At 42.5% G+C, this 19,248-nt stretch overlaps 1 protein-coding gene across 2 annotated transcripts in view; it reads left to right on the top strand.

Annotated features, from left to right (window-relative positions):
• Positions 1-379: 379 nt before the first annotated feature.
• The window catches only part of LOC145963449 (CUGBP Elav-like family member 3), a 151,748-nt gene continuing 132,879 nt past the window's right edge, over positions 380-19,248 (top strand). The window contains exon 1 of one of the 2 annotated variants that reach the window (XM_083085413.1): positions 380-571. In XM_083085413.1, coding sequence (XP_082941539.1) covers positions 394-571 — 178 coding nt within the window. In that variant the 5' untranslated portion in view covers positions 380-393. Of the gene's footprint in view, positions 572-11,109; positions 12,397-19,248 lie in introns of those variants that run through there. The other variant, XR_014436172.1, reaches the window with a different exon arrangement.

Genomic DNA, 19,248 nt, shown 5'->3' with positions numbered 1-19,248 from the left:
CTTCTGATTAAAACCAGACCATTCTTACCAACCACCCGTTAACTGTTCAGCGTGGTCGCCGTTTTCAGCGAATTACACTTCCGTTTCATGACAACCCTCTACTTCCTCGAAAAGTTAACAAGTACCTCCGTGACGGACGATCTTCCCTTTCTTTACTTCCTTCATATGTCAAGTACTCACTGACTCCATCGCGGTCGTGCTTTATGTGCATGGCGATAAGTAATCAGCGAGTTCCATCGTTCGCTCGAGGCCACGTGGTGACCGGTGGCCATCTTTAAAGGTGAAAGGAAAAAAGCGACAAGGGTGGTGTGCGTGCATTGAAAGGCAAATTTCGGTGAAGAAAGTGACAGTGAAACTTAGCTCCGTGAAACCTCAGCTTATTTGAGCTAAGAAATGCTGATACCCGTCTCGACGTCGCCATCATCCAGCAACGGTGAAGGCACTATCAAGCTCTTTGTCGGACAGATACCGCGTCATCTCGAAGAGGACGCCCTTCGTCCGATGTTTGAGGAATTTGGCAAGATTTACGAATTCACCGTTCTCAAGGATAAATACACGGGACTGCACAAGGGTAAGACACAAAATATGAAAGATAGAATTCTAAATTCGTTAAAAAAACCAGTTGGAAAAGAGATTACGCTTCTTTTGAGAGTTTATAAAGAGTTCGTTTTGGAATACTGAAGCTTCGGGATAAAAATTAAAAATGACTTTTTCAGAGGAATATCAGAAATATAAAATTCCACGTTGGCAGCGTATTAAAATTTTTAATCTGCTTCTCGTACAAACGTTAGAGAGGAAAACTATTACATAACGTCCGCGTTTCTGCGAAATGTCATTTAGCGGTGGCACGACGTCGCGCGCCAACGTTACGAAATTATTTTTACGAAATACCGCAGTCGCCGGCCACTAAATCCAAGCGGCCGGGCGCTCATTAATTTTTCAGCCGCGCAAGGACACGTAGAACTCGTTGCGTCGAGTGAAGCGTAATTCCGGCGGTAACGATGAAGCGAGAGCACGCGCGCGCACGCGTACGAGCACACCCTCGGCGGCTTTCGAAGCGCGACCGGGAGATTAATCAGGATTTATTCTTTTATCCCCCGCGACGTAGTATATGGCGTCCGGGGGGCCGCGGTCAGGGTCGCGCGGAGAAGAGAGAAAGAGAAAGAGAGAGAGAGAGGGGGGGGGATGAAGGGATGTGCAGTGAAATGAGGGAAGAGAAGTCAGGGAAGGGATCGTGTGGGTGCGAGAGCGTGCTAAGCCACGGCGAAACAATAAATTTCGCGGGCATTCACGTCGATCGCCGAGAGGATGAGCCGACGTCGACGATCGACGGCCTTTGTTGGCCGACCGTAAGCCAACTCCTCTCCTTCCACCTACCCTACGGTGCAACACCCTACTGCGCGCCGTTTCCTCTCCCCGTATCCTCTTCTGTCGTCCCCATCCTCCCGCGTGATGCACCAGCCAGACGTCGACGAACCTGATACAATGAGACAGCGCTCGTGGACGCGTTTCGGGCTGTTTCCGCGGCGGAAACTTGCCCCGGAAACGGGGACTTTAACACCGACGTGCCCGATTACCAGTCACAGCCTCTCTTCGACGACGGGCTATCCAACGCCATCATTCGATCCTCGGTGCTCGAATTACGACAGGAACGCGTTACGCGATACCTTGATGCTAGAGGTATGACGAGGGGAGGTGATAGGCGAGACGAGGGAGAATGATACGCGGAAAAGAGCACAAGCCAGAGAGGAAAGCTTTGCCGTCGTCGCGCGGTGCTAAAGGTATGGTTGGGATTTTCGAGGGGTATTTGGAAAAATGAGACAACGCTCCGAGACCGGTTGGATCGTCTTCATGAATTGTGCATCAGTCGGAAAGAGTCGAGCGCCATGCGATACCGCGCGGAAATTCGGTCTCGGCGGTCGCTTCGTTATTCCGGAGCCGATTTTGTAATGGAGAAGTCATGTTATTCGATACTTATCAATAATGGAGGACGCGCGCGATATGGTGGCGAAAATTTCAAACGCGCTAGTTGTCCACGTAGCCGTATAAAGCTTAACTTGGCTACGAAAGAGATAGAGAGGAAGAGAGAGAGAAAGATAGAAAGCGCGCGGCTGTCGCAGAAAATCCGCGCGGTTAGAAATTCGCCGGCTCTGAAAATAACGGACTTTACCGGGCTCTACGAAGCGCCGACGTTACCCTTCGGCGGTCTCCGTTTATTTAATTTGCAGGAAAAATGGCCGCAATCCGCTCGCCTGACCGTAGCCGGGTATGACGTCGGAGAGGGGGGAAGGGGGAAACGTAGGTATTTTACAATAAATATCCGGCCGATAAGCTGCACACAATCCCGGTGCACCATAGGGGGAAGGGTGAAACGCATTTTTATTTTTGTAAGCACGCGGAATTTATGGTTGACGAATGGTCGTTCGAGTTTTTGCCTGGAAATAGCTCGTTAATCTTTCGAATTATCCTCCCTTCCAACTTTGCCGAGTTGCGCGGCTCACAGCGTCCACAACTCAACGATTTTCCATTGTTACAACCGCGAAAATACGCAGGAAAATTCTATATTCTAAACAATATGTATATATATATATATATATATATATATATATATATACACAAAAATATATATATATATATATATATATTTTTTTTTTCATAAACTCATCAAGCTATTATGTATACTTTTGCTATGTGAATCTAGTCATTTGTATGGTGCTTATATATATCTGAAAGCAGAGAGACTTTAAAACAGACTTTAAAACAGACAGAAGTTGGATAATTAAGTCTGACGTTTATTATTTTAATTTTGTAATTATAACTTATAAATATTAAAACAATTTATAATTATGTATTGATTTGAAAACATAATAGCTTCGTCATCAAAACGTTTACTTTAATATTTCAATAACACTAATTAATTGTCAGGTTTATACATACTATATATATATAAGCATATGTATTTTAGAAATTTTGAATACTTTTCTCTCAATTATGCTCTCGTTCCCCTTTTGAGAAAGTTTTTCAAAACATATCGTTGAACTATTATATCGATCTGACTCGATGCAACAAACGGCGGACGAGGGGAATGATTTTATCAACGTCGAATGCATTCGCTCGCATTGACGCATGTCCACTAAATCAAATAATTCCGTGTCTACATACATCATGCACGTCGGACTTAAATCTGTACCGATAGGAATCAACTGCGGTGCAGTCTCAGTAATTTTGGAAATATACTGTTGAAACGTTACAGCACGCTTATCGAGATATGTATCATTAAAACCCACGAAGTTATTTGTATCATGAGAGATCAGCTGTTAAGCTAATCAATCATACATTCACCCCGAATTAAATTATGAACCGAACAGATAATCTATTAGCGCACACATAGGTAGAAAACTTCTATATATAAAACTTCTATATTTGCAAGAATACTACTTTTTTACTCATAAATATATTTGACATATATTGAAATACTTTAAATATAAATATATGAAATATTTTTATCTCTTTATTCAAGTTCTCTAAATTAAAGTTTGATTTCTGATGTACGAATCAAACAGCGTATTTTACGATATTTTCAATAAATGCGATTATCTCGGCGAGTGGCAGAAATGATAGAGCGTCATTATATGATACGTAGTTTTTCCTCAACAACCATCTAAAAGCGGAAAGTTTCTTTTTATTTCAACTTTTCACGGGACTGTGCTACATTACGAAGATGGGAGGACGCGAAGGGAAGACGCGGAGAGAGATGGGCCCGAGTTAGGGAAAGGTAATGCTCGACGGTGACGAGGCTGCAACCGACACGGCAGTCTCGTAGTTTCGAAACAGCTCTCCAATTTTAATGAGACCCGTCTATTTCCCCGCGATTCTGTCTCCGTGTTACGGCTTACCTTTGTGTAATTATATTTTGATTCCCCTAGCTGTGTGTGTGCGCGCGCGCGCATCCTGTCTCTTCCCTCGGTTCGCTTCATTCTCTTCCTCTCTTACCGTCCGCGCCTCATCCGGTTGCGGATTCCAGCTCCTGCCTCCTAGTTATCAATTTATATGCGTTCTCTCCCCTCTTTCCTGTTGTTTCTCTCGTAACATCGGTGCCATCTCGAATGTACGTGAGCATCAATAAGAAAGTGTTATTTTCACTTAACAGTGTCAAGCCATTGTCGAAGACATAGTGACCTACCCTCGTGTGCCTCGTTTTTCTTTCGTGTGCGGCACGTTCGTCTCCGGATTGAATTACGACTCGGATTAAATAAAAAACCGCTCGCGCTCCACCTCCTCGTGGAGGCGGGAGTTTAGTTTTGCATCTTCTTTATTCCGGTGCTCGCTCCATTGGCATCCGTACTTAATTACTGGGTAGTTACGATACTTCGGTGACTTCTCTCGTCGGTATAAGAGAGGCGTTTCTGCCCCATCTCTGTTCTCTCTTGTCTCACTGCCAGCGTTGCTGTAAGTACTAATGAACGGGCTGAATTATAACTTTGAAGGCGAGTAAGGAAATAATTCAGTTGTTTCGCCACAATCACGGATATTCTAGTAAATTCGATTTATCTCCGATTTCTTAATCGAATTGCGTGTATTTCGTTGGAGAAATCATGATGCTAGATTTTGCCTACAAGACTGGTGATTTCCTCATGATCTATTGAAGCTTTTAAAGAGAAAAGCTGTAACTTTGATCTTGGCTTCAATAATGAAGATCTCGGCGTTACTGGCAATTTCGACGACGGCTGAACAAAACGGTCGCATTTTCTTTCAATTGCGAGCATTTGCCCGTCCACGAAAGAGGATTTAAAGAAGGCACGTTCGATTTGCCGACATACACACATACACACAAAAGTGTGTGTATAGTATATATTGATTCGAGTGATAACTACGAGTTTAACTCTCGCGAATGGTTTGCTCGTTTCAGCATATTTAACAGTAGAGAAGTACCAGGAAGGGCTCAGCTGCCGGGGTGGTTGGCACATGGGGACCATGGCACACGCCATTACAATGGCAACCAACCCCACCAGCGACCTTTCCGCAATCTCCCTTCTCTCTTTCTCTTTTCTCTTTTTCTCTCTCTTTCTCTTTTCTCTTTTTCTCTCTCTTTCTCTCTTCCTCATTCTCTTGGCGCGAGGTGCACAAGGGTTGTCCGTCCATCCGTCCGTCCGTCCGTCCGTCCGTTCGTCAGTCCGCCTCCCCCGTCGCGTGCACGGACGTATGTTATCCTACTTTTTTGCCGCAGGCTCTCTACATCCGTCTCTCTTTCCGTCCCGACCGACGGATCGATCGAGAGTGCATGCATCGCACTCTCGCTCATTGGGAATTGACGGGATCATACAACGATGTTAGCGTCCATGGTGAAATGTTACACTCGTTTGTCGCGTGTAAATCTGTCAACGTGATATTCTTTGCGTGATCAAACGATCTTTATCGCTATAGGAACTAATGCGCGACATTGCGTGTAGTATAAGTACTATAGAACAAAATAGAATTTTATTATGATCTACGTCATATGTTTTCAAATAAGAATTTAACGTGGAATGATTAAAATCTTGAAAATCACTAAAATTTTCGCATGATAATTTTCGCGCGTATATATTATTATATAATCTTTATTCTGTATTTTTTTCCACATTAAATATTATCGAGAAGAACGAAAAATCTAGTGCCTACCGTTTTATCATCATCTCGCTCTCTTATCTGTACATATCGAGGATTTCACCCCGCGTGGGCGCGCGGGATGAAGAATGCGAAATCCATTGAGAATATAATACGCGAATAGGTTGTTCCGGCGTAAACATCAGGCGAGAGACGGGAGAGACGAGGAGAAAGAGCGAGAAAGCCGAGTGCGCGATAGTAGAATGGGTTACGGGCGAACACTCGCGTAAGAAGGATTTGCACGATAGAAGGGGAAAGACGCTGGGGAAATAAGGTAATACCTGCGGCTTTGTCTCGATCGGGAGCAAGGAGAGTCGCTGTAAAGGAAAATACGAAAAGGGATAAGTAGTGCTGCCTTCTCTCTCTCGCTCTTTCTCCCTCTTTTTCCAACCCCTCTTTCCCTCTCTCTCTCTCTCTCTCTCCTTCTCTGGTCTTCCGTTATTACATCGAAAGGAGAGCAGACGGCTATTGCGCTGGTATCAAACTAAAATTACACTCTCGCACGGCACGGGGGTGGAGGGGGAGGAAAGGGAAGAAGTTCAGAGCGCTCGTCGAAGCCGCCCGCCGGAAAATTCCGGACCGTCGAACGCGAAGAATGGGAATTCCCATCGAGGCAGCAACGGGAGGTAGGATCTCGAGATGGGAGGCATAACCTGCCGCTGCATTTCTCGCCGTTCGTTGTTCCGCGGAACAACGCGAAATCCTCGCAACGTGATTGCGGACGGTATCGTCAGGATTCATTCGCCGGGGAGCAGGAATTTTTTGGGTTTTATCATTGTTTCGTGTGTATGCGTGTGGAAACTAACACTATCGCGCTCTATTAAAAGTCAGTAAATATGGAGAATATTTCTCTATGTGTGTGTGATAGTAATAATACTAATTGATATTTATCTTTTGTTTCAAAGTCTCTTTAAACATTGAGGAGAAAAAGAGATAAAAATCATTGAAAGATGTAGATGGTAGCTGCATTAGCATTGCATGAAATTTGCATACGTAAACTATGACAATGTGTATATATTCAAAAATAATATAAACGGTATATAGTGATTTTTCAAAAGTTAAAATTCACCTTTTTCTATCAAAAGTTCAAGAACTTGTGAGCGTTGTTGTATACTGTTATATACTGCTACAAATACAATGAAATATACAATTACAAGTTACATAAAATGTTCCGTAATTTAAAATGTTAAAAAATGAAACTTTTTCGCAATTTTTTTATATGTTATAACGTAATGTGATCCAGCGTTGTATGCAAATTAAAATGCTAAATTAAAGTACTGAACTTTTCTGTGTGTGTACCACACGTTTCTTTTAAACACCGAATAATGTTTACTGTATTTAAAAAATTACGTTATCGTATTTTTTTTTTTTTTTGCAAAACTAACAAATATTCTTCTCCCGCTGCATGAGCAACAGCTATACCTGCACGAGACTAGACCCTTTAAACGCGATAACCATTATCTACCGAAATTATTTTGTACGATGCACGCGAGCGGCCGAATTTTCATGCGCAAGTTAAATATTAGCGTCGTCGTTTTAGGTTCGCACACACGAGTGATTTATAGCTCAGGACATGAGATAATTGAGACTGTAGGAGGAACGTCAGTGTGCCTTCGCTCGTGGCGAGGCTCCTCTTTTACCTCCTCATCGTCGTCTATATTCACTATCCAGTTTAGAGCGTGCTTTTCCCCCCTTCTCCCCCTCCCCTCGTAGTCTAATGTCTTAATCTTTCGTGTGTGAAGAATTGGGCCGGGCCAAATGAAATTTGCATAGTCGTTACCAGCCCGCCTTTACCGAAGGATAGTTCCTTAGATCCGCCCCAAGCTCTTTTGGCTCTCTCGGAAAAGAAGGCTGGTACCATGATCCGTTTGATTGCTTAGGATAACATTCGTCTCGTCGCTGATCCGAATCTTCAATGAGGGGAATTTAAAAAGCACATTTTCGTGTATGTCATAAAAGGATATATGTATATAGATATATACATAAGAATATATATAATTATACATAATAAATATAATTATAATATATTTTTATTATAGATATATTTCAATCTTCGACAAATCGTGCTCTTAAAGAGCTTCTACTCTTTAATTTTTTCTTCCTTCTTCTTTATATTTCAAAACTGTAATAAATATTTGCCATTCAATCGAATTGATCGAATTTAAGTTGCGACGAAAATACGTGTCGCTTTACAACAATGGGCGTCGTACTCTACGGTTTTCCAAGTAAATAAATTATGCATGTGGCGAGCGCGCCAAACGTTTCTGGCTTTCCAAGTTATATATCCGATAACGCGGATAAAGGACGTCAGGGGTGTCTTCGATCGATCTTTAATAAGCGTTTCGTTTCGCGGATAACGGATTCAAGATATATCTATGCGAGGAGAGGCGCGGGGAGTTTCGCGTTAGCGCATGGTAAAGGAGGATGTAGGAATAACGTAGAACGCGTTGCCTAGGTCGGGAGGTTTAGGAGCTACTACGGAGCCGATAAGGGTTTGCCAGGCATGCCCGTTAACGACTATGTAAATTGACGGGTCTATTTATTCTAACCGTCGGTATCGAAAGCGCGCTAAATGAAGAAATCAGAGGCCGGTAGTACGAACCGTCGCTTCAAGACACTACGATCAATTACGTCGATATATTAAATTAAAGTACAATTATTTCACAATAAGCGTTTGTTTCTCTGCAATTGAAGGAAATCGGATCTCTCGATTTTCGTACATGTTTTGTCTTCGTACATTATCTCGTCGCTATATTCCCCGTTTCATCGTTGATCTCGATATCTCACGTTGAACCGAATCGCAAATATAAATTTAGTGCCGACAAAATAGCTTTTTCGATAGGTACTCGATAAGAGAAGAGGAGAGAAGAGAGAGAAAGAGAAAGAGAGAACGAGAGAGAGAGACAGTGTGGGCTATCATAACGTCCTGTCCAACCATTTTATTGCAATGCTAAAGTAGGTATTGATCCGAATCCAGGAGAATCACGAACTAAGGTGCTCGACGACCATCGATCCGTCGTAGGGGGGGAGGACGAGATGAAGGGAGGAAGAGGTGGAGGGTAATCATTTTCCGTGTCCTCCTGCTCCTCCTCCTCTTCCGTCGGTTATCCGAATTGGGTTCGAGGGGGTCTCGTCGGAAAGTTGGGGACTAGGAGAGGACACAAACACCTCCGTTCGAGCAACGAAGAAGGGAAGGGTACAGTAAGGCCTCGGTTGTGAGAAGAGGCGAAGGAGATTGAAGGAGGAAGAAGATAGGGAAAGAGAGACAACATTCCCTCGTCTCTTATATTCTCTCTCTCTCTCTCTTTTCTGTCTCTTCCTCCCGCTCTTGAACGAGAGGATGCATGAGAGACTGCTCCAGACCGTGGAGAGAGGAGAGAGAGGGTGCTGCCTTAGGGTTCATTATTCAGGGCTATTGATTTCCATCCAACTCCTACCATCAGCCCACCCAACGCCACCGGCGACCGTGAGTGAGGGAGAAAGAGGGATTGAGCGATGGAGATAGAACGAGAACGAGATTGACGGGTGGCTGTTCTCTCTTGCGAGCTTCCTATCTCTCCTTCTTTCTTTTCTTTAGACCCTCAACATTTCTGCTTCCAGCATGCTGCATCAATCTACATACTGACTGACATCTGTTTAAACCGAGCTGCTCGACCATGACTAGGCCGCGTCTTATAATACCGATCGTTATTTACGACGTTCGAATTTAATCCGTTTATATTGACATATATATATTACCTTATAGTATAGTCATAAATCGCTTATCGAAAATGTTTAAAAACACATAGCGAGAATTCAACTTTATACCATAAATATAGATGTCAAAAGAGATACGTATCCCGACGTTCGAAAATAGATTTGTCTTTCCCTCTTTTTCTCTTTCCCTTTCGAAACTGTCTACTTTTGCAAATTCTCGGAGTAGCGTTATCCTTGCCGGTCCTTCATCTCGGATTCGGATTTCTCCGTCGGTTCCTATGGAGTTGACGGAGTTAGGAAGAAACTTCGAAACTTTCCACCCATAACGGCGGTCCGATAGGGCTTCCAAGCTTTCTCTTCGGAATTTCGTGCCTTGGGTTTCCTGTTTGTGGAGGATCAGCTTGAGGATCATGGATAATGCCGCAAGACCAACGGCCAATCGGTTTTATCCCTTTGTTTTCAAATCAGTATGGATAAAATATTGCATCGTCTGACTAACCAAGTTCGTGCTTTATCGTTCCAATGTGATATATGTTATTAAATCTTTTCATTACGTATTTCATTCGTAATATATATGCGGTCATATTAACATCACGACATAACAACACAACATGGAATACATTTACAATGACTAATTGTTAATTAGTAATTGTTAAAGCGTGCATATCAAAAATTATTGTGCAATATATTATACAAATGTATTACACAATTGTATGCAAATTAATTCAATATTAATATATAAACTATTTTATTAATAATTTTATCAAATTGTGATTGGACATATAATTTTTATTATATTTCATTGAATTTCAAACGTTTTTTTATCTATCTATGAATTATATTTATTCATCATTCAACATATCTTTTTTTCTTTCTCTCATTTTTTGTTTAATTAAAAATATTTTAATAATATATTAATATATTAATAATGATATAGTAAAGGTTTGATAGTAAGTTCTTATATAATGGCTCGATGTCTGAGCACATGTCGTTTTTACTACTTATGCGCATCAGATATAATTATAAATTCATACAGATTGAAGCACATTTGTGATATTATTATATATTGCATATTTTCTTGCATTTCTCAAATGTGTATTAGTTTTTTTTTTTTATATTATTTAGTAAAACTTGTAACTTTATAAATAATATAATGTTTATATTATTGCTATGTAATTCTTCACAAGAAAGAATTTTTTTATTAAATAATTCTAGCTTATAGTAAATAATGCATACAAATTTATTAATATATAATTTTTTCTATCATATTTGTTATAGATTAGCTCTGCAGATCGCTAAACGTATCTGACTCTCATGCTTAGATCAGGTAAGTTTGAGAGCTGTAACGTGTACATGCGTTACAATCAATTACTCGTCACGGGTTCCCGTTTTTCCGTCTCGAAATCGATCCAGTATGCGGAAGCAGCACGGGTTTGCTCTCTTTGACTGTGCCCAACGTGACGTAACGTAAAACCCCATTAGGTGTTAGCTCCTCCGTCGACGGTTAAACCGTTACTCGACTGCCGTTCGTAGGTGGAACGAGTCGAGCCGGTGTGGTATTGGTGGGTGGAATATATATAGGCAAAATTGGTAGAGGGAGAAGGAGAGAGAGGAGAGGAGAGAGAGAACACACCGGCGCGCAGGGTTGTACTGGCACTGTGGGTGCCTATAGGGATTGCAGCGCCGCGGGCGCCGGCGCGAAACGGTCGCTCGCAAGACCACCTCCGCGTGGTGGGCTCGTGACGTCAGCTATTCTCAGTGTGCGGAGAGCGACCGCAGTGTACACCATCTCCACGTTTTGGCAAAGGAGACGGCATCGAGTGCACGAGTTAAATCGCCGTTCGCACGACGCACGACGAACGATCAGCTGGATCACGCAGCGCGTCGTGCCCCTTCTTCTCTTTCCCCTTTACTCCCTCGCCCTGTCGTCGCTCACCCCGTTCGTCGGTCCGTGATCCGGACGGGGCACGCATCTCGGACGGATTACAAACGGATTTTTGTCAGTGGGAAAGGACGCGTTGTTGTCGCCGTCAGTCAGCTTTCGCGAGTTCTCCTTCCCGCGTCCGCTCGTCGCTCCGCTACGCTTCCGAAGTGACGCTGTTTCCTCTCCTTGATGTGTACGACGACGACGACGAGGCGGAGGACGGTCGGTAGTCACGCGGTCGACGCTCTCGCCGGCGGTATCAGCGTTTCGGAATCGAGTAACACCTAGCACGAGGAGCGTTCACTGCGGGGACGCCGCGGGTGACGAGATTCTCGGAACGACGATCCTCCCCCGCGTATCGATGGTGATGTTGCTAACGTTATCGCTCGCGTTGGTGTCGAAACGTAACGAGTACTGATCAGGCGCGACGTTGTTCAATTTCGGATTCAGACCGTGAAGCGAGAGCCAGTGTCGTTTCTTCGAGCGGTTTCTTAGGACATCGAGGTTGCCTTTCCATTGTAGTGTCACGCGAATCAATTCGACGCTTTTCGCCAGTCGGTCCAAGCGATCCTCCGAAGTGCGACTTCATCCGAAGACACGTGGAGTCGAATCGGATCGCTCTTAGCTCACGTGGTCGTCGGATGCGTACCGGCGGCGCTCGTGGTTGCGCCACCCTCGCGCATTTAGACTCGTCGTGGGTGATTACGCGGCAATAGGAGGATTCTCCTCGCGCTCATAAGTAGTACGCGGTATTTATGCTGCCTCCGGGCACGCTCGACATAATCCGTGCGAACGTCAACTGTACTCGGTGAGTGTTTGTTTGTGAGGACTGGCATCGTTTGTGTAGGACGACCACGAATTTCTGTGAATGAGTCGTTCATGTCTCGAATAGAAGGTGAGGGATGACGAATCTCCATCGCGACTCCGTTGAAGGGGACGACGAGGACTCGTGAAGACGACGACGATTCGCGAGCACGATTGTGACTACGAGACCGAGACACGGCGGCTCACTCGTGGCTTGCGAAACTTCGTAGAACTCCAGGGATCCGCAAGCACGCGGAATCAAGCAGGCAGCGTGGAGCGCTCGGCGATTGTGTGGCCGCGCGCCGCGGATCTTTATCTCTATCAACCAGGTATTGAATTATTGAGAAAAAGTATTTTTTGCAGTTCGATTGATAATTTATTGTATCTGCGCACGAAACATATCGTTACTTCACACACATACCGTTTTTTCATTTCCAAAGTTTATAAAATATTTGAAGCGTTTCTTTTTGAAAGCATTATTCCTACAAAATTGGGACGAAATTACATTGCGTGTCACTATTTAATAATGAGTTTATTACATGAATGATATATTTTCAAGTGTTGTGACAAACTTTTTCTAAATTATTTTGTTTCTATATAATATATTTATTATATGCTATCATTTTGTATCAAAAGAATTAATTTTAAATCGCGAATTATTGGATTTAAAACGAGACAATTGAATATTATTTTTTTCTCGAGGACAGCTACTTTGCATCGCTCGTTGTATATCTATTTATGAAGGGCGCGCGAGAGATGGAAATGAAAAGGTATAAGTTATTGCGTAGATACTTGACACGATTTATGCTCCGCGGGCTATCCTCGTTTTAATATCCGCCGACTTGCACGAATTTTACATTTTCTACCTCCACAATTTTACATGACGGCGCGAGCCTCGAAAAAAGATGGCGAAGAACTTCTCGCGGTATGTCGGCCCATTCTTCAGTGACTGCAGCTGCGAGCTTTCGCCGCTTCGCGGGTGCATTCTTGCACCGCCGTGAGAGCATATTCCAAGTATGCTCAATAAGATTCATATCCGGTGACAAAGGGTGTGCTATTTTTCCGTAACATTGCATGCTTTGAGCGTTTTTAAGCGAAACGCCTATTTTTTACCAGTCGGGATATTGTTTACAGCGATAAAGAAATTTATCGCTAATGGTCTAATATCACAAACAAGTATATACGATACTCGTGCAGAAATGCTCCGTTAATAGAAATATAAGATTTTGGATATTGGAATTCTGATGGCTCACTTACTAATGACATATCAATGGTGAAGTATTCACGCTGCATAACTCTTTAGCCATCAAATTCGTGCTTTGAAAGAAGAGTAGCTGGCGAGCGAACTGGGAAAAGTTTAAAGGTTACGGTTCTATCAGACTGAACGGCGTGGTAAACTATCATCTTCGGCTTTGAAATGTTATTGGCTGGTTGAAGGATTTTTCAATGAGTTATACGCGCGCTGAAAATTGCAGGATCCGAGGAAGGAAACCGTGATAAAAGTCGATTAAACTTCCACGTTTTTTGTCGCGTCGTGGCACTCCGCGCCCAGTGCCACTTGAGTTTTGGTTTTGGCAGCGTTTGAAGAGTGTTTCCCTATATTTGCAATCGAGACAGGTTACAGCCTGACCCGAATCTTAAGCCAGACCACGGTCACGGGATGCCTCGGCGAACAGGCACGTAGTAACCTACACGCCAGGCTGTGCCAGGAGCGTCTTCCTTCCTTCCTCCTTTTTCCTCCCCGCGTTCGCTATATTTCCCTTCTTTCCCGTGGCCCTCGTCTGAAACTTTGCCTTCGGCCGGTTTGCGCTTCGTTCTATGCTTTCGCAAGGATCCACTCGATATAAAAGTAGTCGAATCTAGGTATTGTATGAGGAAAGTTTCAAACAAGTATGAAATAAATATATCAAGCATAAAAATTCTTCGTTCGCTGAAAAATTGTCTCTCTATTAAAATTTGCTCTCTTTTCCGCTACTCCCATAAAGTATTTCCTCGAAGGAGAAAAAAAAAACACTTGATTTAAATGAAACGAAACATTGGATCGAGTTTATACTAACTTTTTCTTCGTTAATTCTGCGAAATAGAAGAAAAACAAGTACAATGTTACAATATTTATTTACGAAATATCAGATACTTTATACAGATAAAAAAATATAATTTAATTTACGTTATCTCTCTGTTTACGCTATTCCCTCGATCAAAGTGGTTAAACGGTTTTTTTAGTATAACATATCTCGCTGCAATACTTGGTATGGTTTTTGATATTCCGGACGCATTTCGGACGCGATGTTGGTAAAGAGTCGCACTTGTTGGCGTCTAGGGACACAGGGACATTGGACGTGGAACATCGAAGAGCCGGTGGAGAGAAGGTAGTGGTAGTGGAGGCCGAGGATCGCACTCGGAGGGACACTGGAAAGCGAAGCGAGTGCGCGGTGGTCAGCCCGGAGGGTCTCTTGGGAGATTTCTGGACCGCAGTCCTAAATCAGGTTTCATTCCCCCGGCGAGTCTCTGGCACCTCAAACCCTTCTCCTCCCTTTCTCTCTCTCTCTTTCTCTCTCAATTTCATCGAACCTGCCTGCGATATACCGAACAAAGCAAACGAGCGACTCGCTCTACAACTCTTTTTTTTACGCTCGGCAATTTTCTTCTACGTATCGTATAGCGTCGAGGGTGAAAGACGGAAAATAATCTGAACTGAGAAAATACTCAAACGCCACCACGAGATCCACTAGATGGTTTTATTGCCTCTACGCAATTTTTTTAAGTGGATTGAGAGGAATATTATTCTCACGAACTACACATCTTCTGTCGTGATGTTATTTCGCGTGTGAATGTGTAAAGTCGAGGGAGACTAATCATCGCTGTAACGGGGGATGATCGTTCGACCGGCAGATTTGCACGAGGCATATGCATTATCGCAAGCGATATCGCAATGGTCCAGGCGCGGGTTATGCACACCGACACAGTCACACATATAGACAATTCGTAGACACGTGTGCATAAGATAGCGAGCACACGGATCTCGGATACACAGCACGAAGGGAGATAATTTCTTGTGCAAATAACTTTTTCGGTTATATCGATGACTTTGCAGGAGATAGAGATAATCCTCTTTGCGTGTAAATAATATATATAAATTTTTTAATAACCATTAATTTCACGGAATTGCACTTTCTGCATATTATCCAGCTACAATCAAATGACGAATTAATTAAATTTTCTTTTGTACGTGAATATCTCGCCGAAAGACAGAGATAGCAATTACCGAAACTCGCCTAACAACGTCGACATGTGTCAAAGTGTTTCACGTACGCTCTCACAAAGTGCCGGCATATATATTCGCGAGCACGAGCAGGAATCGGGGACCGCCTTTGTATTATTACGGCCGGAACATTACAGAAAGAGATACTCTCGCGCGCTTTCTACGCGCTCCGTTGCTCTGTATGCAACGCGACGGCGGCGACGACCTACGCCGTTACGCCCATAAACATAGATCAAGCTCAACAATGGCCCGCCGGTAAACGTATTGACATTTTATACTTCCCACCAACGCTGACTGGTTGCCTCTGCGCGGTGTGTTACTCAAACTGCGATACCGGGACAAACTGCAGGATATGCTGTCCTCGCTGCGATTCTACGCACGACGAGATGCTAATGGACGAGAGCGATACGGCGGATAGATTTATGAATGGCTGGCGATCGAAGACGCGTCCGAAATGCCGTTAATTTACGGATCCGTGATCGCGGAAGTCGGGATAGGAGATGAATTGAAACTGCAACTTCGAAGTAAGATAACTCAACGCATTACTCCTCCTCGGTTTCTCTCCATTCGATCTTTACAATGATATTTAACGTTAAATTTGTCAGGAAATATCTAGAGATATGAAAATGTACAAATCTTGTGGAACACACTTTTCATGTGTTATATCTTTGTGATATAAATAATAATTTATATATTTAATAATATATATAATATATGATAAAACGCGCGTGCTCGATTTACTTGCATATAGGCGTGAAAACTTGTGTAATCAATTGGATATGCCAGGCTATTATTTTGCGTAATGACGTTAAATCAGATTGATGGCCGATAATCTCCGTGCCTCTCGGCGCCAGGGAAGATACCTCGCTGAACGGTTGTTAACCTGATTCTAAACCATATGGCTGATATTGGGTTAATATGGTGAAAGTTCTCGGAGAGAACTTCTCATAGAAGTATGTTACGGGAACAGCTACGTCTGAGCGTATAACGCCGCGTTCTACTTAGGAAGCGCGATATTAAAGTAGATAAGGACAGTGTACAGTCAGACATGACACGCGTTTCAATGCATCATCTCATTTTTACGATTTTTCTTGTAAACTATTTTTTTATTTATGCTATGTTGCTTTCGTAGAACTTTTATCATCACATACACACACACACACACACACACACACACACACACACACACACACACACACACACACACACACAAATATATACACGCGTGCGTGTTTTGAAATATTTTTTTTAACGACATCTCTTTCTCTCTCCCTCATTTTCTCAGAGATTTGACGTTCTTAAAATAATTGAAATATCATTGTCATCTTTCTTATGGATTAAGTTTGCATACAGAAATGCATATTCATTGTATGAATATCTTCTTACGTAACTCGAGATTATCACGCAAATGTTACTTGAATGCCAATATGTCGCAAATGTTAGCGCAAGATTGCGCCATTATAAACTCTTTGAACACGGAAGGAGAGGTAAGAGAAGGGTTAAATATTTCGTAGTCACGCGCGCCGCATTATTCACGCTAGACTTATGGGCATGGTGTTATTTCTTTGGTAAGCTTAATTTAGAAGTAACAAGATTAACGAATGATTATTTGATCATATTAATCGTGTTACCCACGTGTTATCTAGTTTTATTTTTTCGCTATATTATGTAGCGTGTTTTTTTAATGAAAGGGATATTTATTTTTATGCAAAACTGAGATATCGCGCTCGTTTGCGGCAGCATTATGAAAAACAAGCAGAGATGGAAAGGCGAACGAACGAAGGGTGCGAGTCTCTTATCCAGACGTAGACACGAGCGCAAGAGCTCTTACACATCAAAAGCAGTTTATACGATTACATGCATGACGCTTTGAATGTGCCTTAATCAAATAAGCCGTACTATTCTCACCTGCGAGGGAAAATGACGAGGAACACTGAAGATGCTGGTAAATCGACCCGCTTTCAAACGTACCGGCTGAAAAATTTTCTCTCACTCGATCCGACGTGATGCATGTATAACGCGACAAACAGATTACATTGTTCTTTAACGTTACAGAAAGTACGAAAAATTGCATCTTCCAAAGTATTTGCATTCTATCGTCATTTTCTAAGAAGTGAAATTTTTACATGCCAGTACATTTAGTTTCTCTATAAATATTCAAGGGCATGTAAAGAAATATTTGTCGCGAAAATATTGCAAATATTTTGATTTATAGTATTCTTTCTGATATTTTCCTTATCCAAAAATTTTTATAAGCTTGCAATTTTTATTGCAATTTTATATTGAATGGAAATGTTTACGATGCTTATTTCAACGTGATAATAATTGATCACATCGATTAGATTAAAGACTGCGTGAAGACAAGTCAATGTCTTGCATTTTTGTGATAACACATCGCGTGTTATAGCGGAACCGACCGTAAAACTGTGACAACGGCAGGTGACGGAGGAAAGTTTTCTTCACGCCGTGTGGCCCTTCAGCTGTTCACGTCGGATCCGTTTACGCCGGTCGGGGAAAATGTTTTCGAATACCACAAGTTAGAATAGGCTGCCGTCGACGGTGGAAACGGTGCCAAAATCTCAAGAGAAACGCGCCCGTGTTTTCCTCTTCCCCCTTTCTCCTTGCCTTTGGTTCCACGTATCCACCCTTTCTGGCCGTCTCTCTTTGCCCCCTCCGCTCGGCACGCCTCGCTTTGTTATGTTAATTGTTTCAAACTCGGGGCATCATCGCTACGTTTATTTTCCATTCTCGTCACCTTCCTTCCTCTCTTCCTTCAGCGCAGCACATACTCGCCGGCCTCCGCCAACACAAAGCCTCGTTTTCGTCCTGGTCTATTGAGCCACCCCCTTTGTCGAGCAACATTCTCCATTCGGATATCACTTCTCTCTGATGGTCGTTTAATATCATATTTTATTCCCCGGGGAAATACCGTCCTTTATTATATTTCATCCGCGAGATATATTATAGATTTCACGCATATCGGTTTTACGTAAAATCGTGCGGTTGCGCGAAATAAGATGCGTGAACTCGAAATCTGTTCATGTGTGGTTGCGATGTAGATATCTTATGTACAAGGGAGAAGAAGATCGTATATAACGCGATCGTATATAATACATTCCAATCTGATGCATCTCTTTGTTCGACTATACGCGAACGTGTCTCTCTTTTTCTTGTATTTTTCATTCGTTTCCAGTCACGAGGTCGCTAACTATAATACGCCATATATTTTAATACTCACGTTGTGGAATGCGGACAGGAGAACAGTTATTACAGTTTTAATTAAACGAAAATCATATCATTCCATACATACTTGATGGTAGTCTGGCTGCCGTGGGACACGCTGATGCATTCAACGTAGCTGCATAGCGTGGCGCGCAACATCCCCGATGGTTTTCTGTTTCAAATATTGTATGCCGACTATCCTCTGGGAGTGTTCCGCTGCCAACTTTCGTAGCGCCTCGGCTCGAGGTTCGTTGGTAGCATTTTTGTTCTCTGCTTGCATCGAGAATAGTCAATCTAAATGGACACATACGAAAAGAGCGTTAATTTTATAATAATTATTATTAATAAATATGAGAATATTGTACATCATTATTCATTGCATCGTATACTAAATAACTAGACTTCATTTAGAATGTTTATATCATAAATTTTGATATATATATATATATATATATATATATATATATATATATATATATATATGTATGGAAAACTTCCCACACACAAATGTTAGAGGAATTTTATATATGTAGGATTCTAGGATATTTTATATACGTAAAATATGTCAGTAAATATAGGTCTTTCATCTTTGAATAGGCATACCTCGATATTATTATGTATAGGAAGGCCCTGGCCGAGGTATGTGGAGTACGAGAAGTATTTACGTTGCTACCATAAATTTAAACGACATCAAAAT

Source organism: Camponotus vicinus, unplaced genomic scaffold, assembly GCF_025532165.1.
Source record: "Camponotus vicinus isolate PSW18456_S1 unplaced genomic scaffold, iyCamVici1.0 SCAF_12, whole genome shotgun sequence".
Lineage (NCBI taxonomy): Eukaryota > Metazoa > Arthropoda > Insecta > Hymenoptera > Formicidae > Camponotus > Camponotus vicinus.
This window is presented reverse-complemented; position numbering and strand designations above follow the sequence as displayed.